Here is a 12,361-nt window from a genome sequence, read left to right as displayed (position 1 = left end):
AAAAACGTGCATTTTTATCACGGGAAGGTGATTGTCAAGCTTCATTTTAGGCCTCGAAAAAGTGAAGGATGGTTGTAAACAAGGAGCACGGGAGACCTCAAGACTATGTGGCTTACTACAGGGCACAAGCTGGGGGCGGCCTTCCGGGCTTCCGAGGAGCCCCCATTATGTACGGGACCAGTTTAGGAGGGTTGTTCCGTGGACTTTTTCGAAAAGCAATGCCTTTTTTGAGGCGAGGATTAGAAATCATAAAACCGCATGTGAAATCTGCTGCCAAAAACATCGCCAGAGATGTTGCGGGACATCTTGTATCCCGTGTTGTTGAGAACGGGCAGGATGGATCAGGGCTGGCCATAGCCAGGAAGAATTACGCATCGGGCCCGCCTATTCCATTTAAAAAGAGAAGACTTGTGAAAAAGCCCCGTCATACCAAGAGGAGACGTGTGCAGAAGAGGAAACCCTGTGACAAGGAAGACATATTCTAATACATTATGTCATTTATTCATTCTGCTTCAGAGGAACGTGTCAAATCTGAACTGGATGTTTTTCAACTGGCGCCTACACAGACCAGTATTGAAAACAGTACCTATATCGAGATCCCCCCTTTATCAGCGCTAACGCCCAACGAACCCCTGGAATTTTTCATCACAGGGCATGGTGAGCATTACACGGATTTAAACAACATCCTCCTGTATATGAGTTGCAAGATTGTAAAAGCGGACGGGTCGGATATTGATGACGGGGCAAGGGTGGCCCTGGTCAACTACCCCATAGCATCTCTGTTTAACCAGCTGGATGTTACCTTGGGAGATCGACTCATTACCCAGAGCCATCATTGCTATTCGTATAGGGCCATAATTGAACTGATTCTCAACTTTGGTGGTGATGCATTGGGCACCCAATTTACTTCTGGGGGATTTTACAAAGATGACTCAGATCTCATGGAGAGTACTCTACTGACAGCGGCTGGGAACTCTGGTTTCAAAGCGAGAGCGAGACACACGAGCAGTAGTTGAAAATGGGACCTGCTTGGGCCTCTGCATAGCGATCTGTTTATTCAAGACAGACTGCTAATTAATGGCATAGATGTGAAAGTCAAACTCACAAGAAGCAGAAATGAATTTTGTGTAATGAAGGATGGCAATGAGAATTACAAAGTGCAACTCCTGGCAGCTTCTCTCTTTGTAAAACGTGTGAAAATAGCCCCGGGAGTGCGCCTTGGCCATGCAGAAGCTTTGCTAACCGCCAATGCCAAATACCCCATTGATCGAGTGGGGATGAAGGTTTACAGCATTCCCGCAGGTAGTCTTGTGTGTAATCAGGAAAATCTATTTCTGGGTCAACTGCCTAAACAATTAGTGATTGGGTTTGTGGACAATGCCGCATTTAGTGGGGATTATGAAAGAAATCCATTCAATTTTCAACACTGCAATGTCAATTTCTGCGCCCTGCATTGTGATGGCGAACAGATCCCCGCAAAGCCTCTTCAGCCCGATTATGAGCATGGTCTTTTTGTGAGAGAGTACATGCAGATGGTGCAAGCAACAGGCAAAGGCATGAAAGACAGACCGTTGTTAATCAGCCGGGAAGAGTTTAACCAAGAGTATATTTGTATTGTTTTGACTTGAGTCCTGATCAGGGATGCTCTGAGCACTATTCGTTGATCAGGAACGGCAACCTCAGAGCCGAAATTAGATTTGCACAGCCCCTCCCCAACACCGTTAACATGATACTCTATGCAATCTTTGAAAACCTTATTGAAATAAGTCACACACGGAATGTACTTTTTGATTATATGTGAGTATGGACACACAGCAGCTCCTCCACTTGTTCTCCGGAAATAAGGCCTTTCTAGGGGTCTACCCTTGTGACCTGTTACCCCAGAGACAGATCACCAAAAGACCTTTTGTTTTAATCATAAATACCCATCTTCACACTCTTCCTGGGGAGCACTGGCTGGCCCTCTACTTTCCATCTCCAGGATATGGTGAATTTTTTGATTCTTATGGAAGACCTCCGTATAGCCATGACTTTCCTGACACCATAGTGATGTTTTTGGAGCAGCAAGCTGAGAAGTACACATTTCACCAACGCCAATTGCAACACCCCAGTGCTGTGACCTGTGGACAACACTGTGCATTTTTTCTGCTGAACCGTACTAAAGGAATAACCTATGAAAATATTTTAAAGATGTACTCCAATGTAGATATTAAAAATGATCAAATGGTAAAGCTGTTTGTAAAAACTATAAAGGTGGGGAGGGGGCTTGGACCCTGTAACCATCACCAGTGCATGCAGGCATGCATGCCTTACTGTAAAATAAAGAAAAAGACTTAAATGATTAATGTTCACTGTGTTTTTATTCATTTTAAAAATTGAGCCAGTCACCAAACCTGAGCTGACTTCTAGGTTTTATTGTCCAAGGGCTAGTGGGTGTGCCTGTAAACATAGTCTTCTGAGCCCCAAAAGGTGCTGTCATAACAGAGTCGGGGCTAGCAGCAGTTTGATCCTTAACAACCAGAGTATCTTTCAACTTTTCTATTTGTTTTTTAACAGCAGTAGACCCCAACACAGAAGTTGGAACATTCACTTCAGCCATAGCATTCATAAAATCATCCTATCCTTTAGGTTTCCGCTTCTCAGTAGGGGCTCGGTGTTGCGAGGCACCTTTCACCAAGTCAAAAATATTAGTACCGGGAATAGGTACACCTTTGTATAAAAAGGTACCCCGATCATCCCAGGTTGAGACGTCCTGGTGTTGTTTCATTTTGTTCAGCAAAAGTTCTGCATTTTTCCTATAACGAGTGCTCACACCGCTTAGGATATCATCCATAGCGGTGGTCTGTGGAGTTGTTTGTGGCGGCTGTTCTGGTAATGTTGGAAGTGGTTGAGGCTTCCCCGGTGGATAAATTAGATTCAGTTTGTCCTTTTCAGACTCATTTTGCCTGGTCAGTCTTAGATACCTCTGCAGTACAGAATTGTAGAGCTTAATCTTGTCATCCTCACTCAAATCATGCCTCTGAAGTATGTTGCGCATCTCATCATCCAATCGGTTAGTGGCTGTAGTCCCCATAGTAGGCATCCTGCCCTGTAGCTGCTCCATCTGATGACGCGACACCAGATACATTTTCTCTGCATGGGCCATGGTTTACCCTGCTAACAGGCTAGTCAACAGAGAAATAGCAGCCCCTAGCAAGGGACCTATAAAACTGCCCGACTGAAGTATGATCTGTTTCTTCTTTTTGAGTGAAACCTTTCTATCACTCAGCTTTTTAATGACACCCTTCTTATTCTTTAGAGACCGGAATTGTGAAGGTTTCAGAGGAAGATTTCCTTTTAGGGTGTTCAGTGCTATTTCTGCTATTGACCCCACCAGGTCATTATTAGCATTGCATAAAATGGCTTTTCTCTGTCTTGGTCCGGACTTTACTAAGATTTTTAAAAGCCCCCAATTTCTACGTAACCTCTCTGACATCTTAAATGAATTAGTGCTAAGATAACTGGGCTACAACTTTTTACTCTTCTTTTTCATTGTGTAAACAGTAGGCCAATCAGGGAGGAAGAGTCCCGTTCTTAGCCTATAGGATTCTGGAGTGGTGGCTGACAAATCTACTAATAGGTACCCGTGTGGTTTGTGAGTGGCATCTTGGAATACTTCTAAAAAATACTTTGTGTTAGTGGGATACATCTGCCTGGCCAGTGTGACAATTTGCATTTGATCACGGGGGCTTCTGAATAAAACCAAATATTTGGAATTCAGAGCTATTGTCCTCATTTTCTTACCTTGAAAAAACAAGTTTTGTAGTATGAGAATAATGCTCAGGTTTCTGTGATGAACGTACTGTGTAAAAGCCTTCTCTATTTGGTCGCTGTCACTGACAGATGCCATGAGATCATCTATCACAGCTAGAGTTATTTGATTTGGCGGAAACAAAACATCATCTTCAAAAGAAGACGAAAGATCTTCCATAAACTTAATATAAGGGAATTTATTAAGCAGTTCTTTGTACAGAGGTTGCCAACAGCTATAAAACCATACAATATTTTGAGGACTTTGAGACAATACCCTATCACCATGTTCTAACATTTGTTTGATAAAAAAAGATTTACCAGAATTGGACGGCCCACTTATAATACAGGAAAAAGGATGTACAAATTGTGCAATGTTTTCCATAATCCTTAATAACCCTAAGGCAGTGTACAGTAATCCTCATTCTTTAATAACCTTTTATTATACACAAATTTTAAAGTTTTTCGGAGGACCCTTGTTTCTAGGGTCCACTGTTTCTTAACCCTGACAATTCCCAACTGTTCTACACTGATCTCTTTTTTTCTCTTTGCATCAGGCAGACAATAATCATCTACCAAATCTTTCAAATTGTCAAAGTTAACTTTACTGCTATTACCACAATTTAGCGTGATACCCTTCACTTTTACCACTGATTCATCGTTGGACAAAGCATAAGCATACATTTTGGGGCCGGCCGCAACAAACTCTGTTATCGTAGTGTTTGGTGGAATTTCGCTTGTCAGTTGTCCTAAATAATCACCCAAAGGGGGTGTCCATGCCCCCTCTCTACTTACAAAGATGACTGAATCGGTGTCATGGTACAGACACCTATCGCCCAGCCCCTCCAGTAGTCTGTATAATTCTAGCCGTGCATAAGCGGTCGTAAAGCTGGCAATGAATACATTAGTGCATGAGGATTTGGTGGGTTGGTTCTTGGCTGTTTTCCATGTCACGACAGCTGTCTCTGTATCCACAAACTCACATGAAGAAACATCATAATAGGGCACAAAAAGATATTTGACTAATTCCTCAGGGTTTGTCACCACTGATGTGGTCAGGTGATTGGTGCTCTGGCCAAACTTGCCCCCACAATGAATTTAAAAAGAGTTTGGCAATCTGTTTTTTGGCAGGATTTACTTCAATGTGGTCACGTCGTAAATGGACCCCTTCCATCTTTTCGTAATCCTGAATATATTGCTCTTTATCCTGATCTGTTTTGCACCATTCAGGGTAACCACTGGCCTCCTGTTTCTGTCTGAGATGAATGTTCATATATCCTGAAAATAGCTCATTTGAAGTTCTTTCAAAATGCCAGATCTCATAGATTTCAACAATTCTGTAACCTTTTTCTAAGGCTACATTCAATTCAACAGTACACCATGTTCCGGTCAAAGCTCTTTCCTCATCACTGTGTTTAAAGGGGGAGGTTTGCAGTTTTTCTGTGCAGGTTGCGCACAAACTAAACATTAATTTGCCCCCTGATTTGTGAGGTAGGACTGGGAAATAGAGATTCCTTGGCGGGTACACTTTGACTTTGACTAGCCCAAAATATTGCTTTATGTCCTCAAAGTTTTGATAGATGATTTGAGGGTGCCCAATTGGATACTCCTTGGTCTTATTCACAAAAGGGTACAAACTGGTGAAATCGTAGTATAAGATTTGTTCACCAAGAGCCAAGGTGGCGCAGTGGTTAAATGCAGCACTGCAGGCTACTGCTAGATCAGCAGGTCAGCGGTTCAAATCTCACCGGCTCAGGGTTGACTCAGCCTTCCATCCTTCCGAGGTGGGTAAAATGAGGACCCAGATTGTTGGGGGCAATATGCTGACTCTCTGTAAACCGCTTAGAGAGGCCTGAAAGGCCTATGAAGCGGTATATAAGTCTACTGCTATTGCTATTGCTATTGCTATTTTGGTTTGTAGTACAGGCATGTAGCATTTGTTCTACTGCCAAAAAAAGCATCTCGAGGATTCAAAGGAGCTGGGAGCTTATTCTCAACTAGAAACTGCTTCAAAGAGGTGTCATCCTCCACCATGGCACGCCACTCATGTTCCCAGATGCAGCGCACAGCATAACCCTATGACCTGAGGTATTCTTCTTTAATCCTAGTACTGCTGTGCAGGCTACCATATGTTGAATCAAGTAATTTGTAGAAGTCTTTTTCAGAGTAGCAGACAGGGCACCCATGAAAAAAACACCCGTGAAAGTCAAAAGTTGTGGAGGTTCCATTTATGACCGCAAAACCATCCAAAAAATATTTGCCCACTTTCTTTTCACCGCCCTTCAGAACATGTTGAATATTGAGCTTCTCAGTGTGCTCTATATACAACAACCATTGAATCGCTGGAGCCGAATACCTTTTCTGTGTATTGTGATAATTGTCCAAAGGATCTAAAGCAGTGGTATTGCTTTTCAAATACATGAACAGGTACTGCACCATGCAGACAGATAACCATGTGATATATTGGAAGGGGTCAATGCATTGAATCTCCTCAACAATATCCAACCCGACCCCACTGTGGTACTTACGCTCAGTCATTTTCATCACCTGATCCCTAAATCGAATACAGGCCTCTCTTAATATATCTACATCCTGTCTGCAATAGTAAGCCAGAGCCTTCTTTAGTTTAAACACAGTACCTCTATTAGCAGTGTGCCATTTCAGGAATTCTTCTCTCTCCCCGGGCATCATAGTTTCTGGGCTGTAATACTTGGTTTCAGGGAGTGATCCCATGTAGTCTTGATTGGCCATTGTGGGAATTGTTAGAGTGGATAAATGAGAATGTTTGACTCGGAGGACCTGCTGGGGAAGGCGGGAGGAACTAGGGTGGTTGGGGGGACCATGGACATGGGAGTGGGTCGGAGCATAGCGGTCGTGACAGGGAGAGGCAGATACGGCGGGGACCTTAGGGCTGGCCATTATCGGGGAAGGAGGGTTCGCTACATTACAGAGATCCCTCCTTCCGGCCCTAGGAGTCCCACTCCAAGACCAGATGGCGAGAGTAGTCAGGACCCTGGTCTCAGGCTGTTGTCGCTAAATGCCAGGTCTGTTGTTCACAAAGCTCCCCTCGTCCGGGACTTAATTGTTGACGAGAGGGCAGACCTGGCATGTATTACTGAAACCTGGCTGGGCACAGAAGGAGGAGTCCCCCTTGTAGAGATGTGCCCAGAGGGATTTCAGGTGCTTCATCAGCCGAGAGCCCAGGGAAGGGGTGGCGGTGTGGCTATTGTAATCCGGGAGTCTCTGTTACCTCGTAGGGTCCCTGCTCCGGAGCTTGTCGGGTGTGAGTCTCTGCTGATAAAGTTGGACCTCAAGGGTCAAGTGGGTCTGCTGCTAACGTACCTGCCTCCCAACTGCGTTGCAGCATCCCTCCCCTCGCTCCTCGAGTCAGTAGCCGAGCTGGCAGTTGAGTTCCCCAGGCTTATAGTTCTGGGGGATTTCAACTTGCCATCGCTCGGTGAACGCTCTGATGGGGCGCAGGAGTTCATGGCTTCCATGACAGCCATGGGCTTGACCCAAGTAATTCGGGGCCCAACCCACGCAGCGGGTCACATGCTCGACCTCGTATTCCTCTCGGAGCAGTGGATGTGTGATCTTGGTCTGAGGGGTAATGAGATCATACCTCTGTCGTGGTCAGACCATTGCCTACTGAGGCTTGACTTCCGGAGGCCAAACCCCCACCGTAGGGAGGAGGAACCGACCAGGTGGTTCCGCCCCAGGCGACTTATGGACCCTCTGAGGTTCCAGACGGAGCTTGGGGTTATTCCTGATACCCTCGCCCACAGTTCGGCGGAGACTCTGGCCGCCGCCTGGTACTCGGCGGCGTCGGAGTCTCTCGACCGGATTGCGCCACTACGGCCCCTCCGGGTCAGTGGATCCCGGAGAGTTCCCTGGTTCACCGAGGAACTCCGGGAGAAGAAACGCCGGAGGAGATGCCTAGAGCACCAGTGGAGGTCCGATAGGTCCGAGGCAAACCGAGCACTCTTAACTACCTGCACCAAGGACTATGTCCGAGCATTAAGAACTGCAAAAAGATCATATATTTCTTCCTTGGTTGCGTCCGCCGAGTCACGCCCAGCCGCCCTGTTCAGGATAACCCGCTCCCTCCTTAATATGAGGGAGGCGGGAAACCCCTTGCAGGGTAGGGCTGAGGATTATGCTCAATTCTTGGCGGACAAAGTAGCTCGGTTTCGATCGGACCTGGACTCCACCGCAGTAGACCCAGCTGAGACACAGGAGGATCATTTGCCACATCAGCTCTGGGTTGAGTTCCAGGAAGTTGCCTCTGGGGATGTGGACAAGGCCATCCGAGCTGTAAGTGCCTCCACTTGTATTCTGGACCCGTGTCCCTCCTGGCTGGTGGCTAACAGCAGGGAGGTGACACATGGCTGGATCCAGGCGGTTGTCACCGCCTCCCTTCGGGAGGGGCACTTCCCCGCCGTACTTAAAACGGCGGTGGTGAGACCCCTCCTGAAGAAACCATCGTTAGATCCAGCCATTTTAAACAACTTTCGTCCTGTCTCCAACCTTCCCTTTATCGGGAAGGTTGTTGAGAAGGTGGTGGCCTTTCAGCTTCAACGGGCCTTGGAGGAAGCTAGCTATCTTGACCCCTTCCAGTCCAGCTTCAGACCTGGTTACAGCACAGAAACCGCTTTGGTCGCATTGACCGATGATCTCTGGAGGGCCAGAGATGGAGGCTATGCGTCCATCCTGGTTCTCCTTGACCTCTCAGCGGCTTTCGATACCATCGACCATGGTATCCTTCTGCGACGACTGCGGGAGGTGGGAGTGGGAGGCACTGTTCTGCGGTGGTTCTCCTCCTACCTCTCGGACAGGTCGCAGTCGGTGTTAGTCGGGGGGCAGAGATCGTCCCTGAGGCCCCTAACATGTGGGGTACCCCAGGGTTCGGTCCTATCACCCCTACTATTTAACATATACATGAAACCGCTGGGCGAGATCATTCGGAGGCACGGTATAAAATACCACCAATATGCGGACGATACACAATTGTATCTGTCCGCCCCGTGCCAACTCAATGAAGCGGTGGACGTGATGAACCAGGGTCTGGAGGCCGTTAGGAACTGGATGAGTGTTAACAAACTGGTACTCAACCCGGATAAGACCGAGTGGCTGTTGTGTTTCCCCCCCAATAATTTGGCTAATACACCAACGCTTAGGCTGGGGGGTCAAATTCTATACCCCTCAGATAGGGTCCGCAACTTAGGAGTCCTCCTGGATCCACAGCTGACTCTTGATCACCAGCTGTCGGCTGTGACCAGGGGGGCATTTGCCCAGGTTCGCCTGGTCCGTCAGTTGCGGCCCTACTTAGATCGGGGGGCTCTCACAACAGTCACTCGAGCCCTTGTGATCTCTAGACTGGAATACTGCAATGGGCTCTACATGGGGTTGCCCCTGAAGTGCATCCGGCGACTACAGCTAGTCCAAAATGCAGCCGCGCGAGTGATAGTGGGCGCACCACGATTTGCCCACGTTACACCTGTCCTCCGCGAGCTGCACTGGCTACCTGTTGGTCTCCGGGTGCGCTTCAGGATACTCATGACCATCTTTAAAGCACTCCATGGTAGTGGATCTGGGTACTTGAGAGACCGCCTTCTGCCGATTACCTCCCTAAATCGACCAATTAGATCGCACAGACTGGGCCTCCTCCGAATTCCATCTGCCAGTCAATGCCGACTGGCGACCACACGGAGGAGAGCCTTTTCTGTTGCTGCCCCGACCCTATGGAACGAGCTCCCCATGGAGATCCGCACCCTCACCACTATCCAGACCTTCCGCGCAGCCCTCAAGATCTGGCTCTCCCAGCAGGCCTGGGGATAGGTTCCTAATTACCCGCCCGAGTGTCTGATTGCTGAATGAAAGTTGGGTTTTATTATTTTTTCTGTTGTTCACATATTGTTTTGTTTTGACCTTGCACCTTCCCCTCCCCTGTGGTTGTAAGCCGCCCTGAGTCCCCTCAGGGAAAAGGGCGGCATATAAATCCCAATAAATACCAAATACCAAATACCATTGTATTGAACAAGTGAGGGAAATATCCTTTGCAGCCTTGAAACCCCATAGCTTTGGGTAATTTGGATAATTTAAGTGGTAAAAATGAGAGGCTGTCAATAAATCGAATCTTATAGTCTGGAAGGGTAATACACAGTAGTTTCCCCCCCTGACTTATAAGTTGAACCCTAACCTTTTCACGGATCAGCTGCCTCAGTACAAGGTATCCATCACAACCTTTGGAGTTGTGTGCAATAAAAGTACATCCTTTAAACTTATGATTTATAAATTTCTTTATAAACTGTTCCAGGCATCTAACACCATAACAATCCCACCTCACAACATGTATAATTAGGTATGTGGGTGCCTGTTTCTTGACAGCATTCAAAATCATAAATAATGTCTCTTTCGCCAATTCGTGGTCGGTCCAACGGTTTTAGAAAGCATAAATGACCTTCCAAGCTTTCAACCTTCTCAGAGCACTGCCCACATTTGACTTCCTTGCACTTTTTGTGGGGGGTAAAGACATAAAGCCCACACGTTTCACAATATTCTTTAGTCTTACACTCAACTTTTCCCTCCTTAGCGAGTTGTGTGTGTCTTTCAGCACATTCCTTAGACTGACAAGGTGCTTTGCACCTACAGCACAGCCCCTTCTCCACCTCAACCTGCTGACATTCTTGCTTTAGGCATGCTCTGCAAATATATTGACACCCATGACTAAATTTGTGGTGGTAAGCCGTGTGGCAGAATTTACAGAAATAGCGTTCGCCCAGAAAGCCCTTGATATTTTTGATGCCATAGTAATGCTTGTCGTATAATAATATAAATACTATTTTTTCTTGCTGTGGGTGACCTGTAACAAAAATCCGCCACCCGTCCTGCATGTAAAACAAGATCTTTATAGTGACCCGCAAATGTTTTTCAAAGATGCGTACCTGAGAAAAGTCAATCCTATTTCCTGTGGAAATACCCAGTCTGCTGTGAAGTTCCCTGGCCCTGATAATAATTTCTTGCTTTCTACCATCAGAACCAATCAGACAGAGCAAACATCTGGCAAAACAAAGAAATTCGCCTTCTACATTGAAATCTACTAGATGCTGTCTTTTTTTCTCCAGTACTCTGGTGAGCAGCAAAGTATTTAACTTCCTAAGCCCACCTCCCTCCTTGTTCTTCACGATGGTAACCACTAATTGCAAATTACCCCCCCCCCCCCCACAATATCTCAGCCTTACTTTGAAGCAGATTTTCAACACTGGTCAGAAAATCATCAGCATTTAAATCATTCATACACCTCCTATGACAAAAGAGAGGATGGTTTAACCCCTCTGCATCCAACCGTAGTTGAACAAAATCATTTGGGCCGATATTCATGGCTACATTATTCAAAAGAATCTGTAACACATTATGAATGGCCTCTATAGCAACTACAAAAGATCAGATTTGGTCAAGTTTAACAAATCTGTATCGCTGATAGTATTCCACAGCTCTAAAATTCCGGATAGGATTTTCCCATGCCTGCATCATATCCAGATATTGTTCACATTTTGAGAGTTTACAGAGCTAGGAGCTTGTAGCTGGGACATAGAATGGCGTGTATTTTCTTCTGGTTGAGAGACAATCATAGACTCACAACTAACACTGTCTGCTGGGGATTCATGAAGTCCGGCGCCATGCATTTTTGCTTTTTTGCAGGATGGCTCTGATTAAACAAACAAACAAAGAAACAAAAAAGTTATCACCAACATTCCTAATAAACACGCGCACACACGCACACACACAAACACATACACACATTTAGTTTCTAAAAAATAATACTAATAGAGTTATAGTTGTATAAAATGCTAGATATTATACCTCCTAACGGCCTTTGTGCTGTGTGGCTTGTGGAAGGCTGAGGGGGTCATGTTATGCGGGGACCCCTGGGGTTCTGCAGGAATAGTGAGATCCACGAATGCCTGATCGTCCACCCATTCTGGAGGAAAAGAACCCCCCCCCCAATAGTCAGAATTGTTGCAGAATGTTTATAAGAATCTAAATATATGAAAGTATGAAATATAAATACCTTCATATGCCCTCAAACATTCTGAGTCTGTCAATTCATTCTAATGAAAAAACCAAACAAACAGTCAAACAAACAAGCGAGAAAGCAAGAATGTTATAAACACTTTTTTTACATCTAACAAGGGGTCAGTGCATCAAAAAAAATTAGCCATAAATCTACTTACAATTGTAACACCCATCAAACATTCTGAATCTGTCAATTCATTCTAGTGAAAGAAAAAATTCAATCAAACAAATAAGCAAGCAGACAGACATGAACTCTATAAAAACCATTTTACATCTAAGTGTTTCAAAATTAGGCATAAAATTACTTACAATAGTAGATTCCATTCTGAATAGGGGTCTTCTTAGCAGTTCAAATTGCTCCAGAGGTATGGTTATGCCAGAAACCAGTAAACATGACTAGACATGTATAGTCTCCTGCTTTTATACACCTTAGTGATGTCACAAATTAATCACATCAGAAAAGGGGAGTTCTTTTGCAAAAACTGTCTGCCCTGCC

General features: G+C 45.6%; 1 protein-coding gene across 1 annotated transcript; it reads right to left on the bottom strand.

Annotated features, from left to right (window-relative positions):
- Positions 1–9,763: 9,763 nt before the first annotated feature.
- LOC148042229 (uncharacterized) lies at positions 9,764–10,682 on the bottom strand. Its single transcript, XM_087703109.1, is given in 2 exon segments — positions 9,764–10,139; positions 10,141–10,682. Coding segments are annotated over 2 exon segments (918 nt in total).
- Positions 10,683–12,361: the final 1,679 nt, after the last annotated feature.

Source organism: Thamnophis sirtalis, unplaced genomic scaffold, assembly GCF_051295495.1.
Source record: "Thamnophis sirtalis isolate CommonGarterSnake01/CBP01778 unplaced genomic scaffold, rThaSir2_p1.2 scaffold_21, whole genome shotgun sequence".
In the NCBI taxonomy this organism is placed as follows: Eukaryota; Metazoa; Chordata; class Lepidosauria; order Squamata; family Natricidae; genus Thamnophis; species Thamnophis sirtalis.
This window is presented reverse-complemented; position numbering and strand designations above follow the sequence as displayed.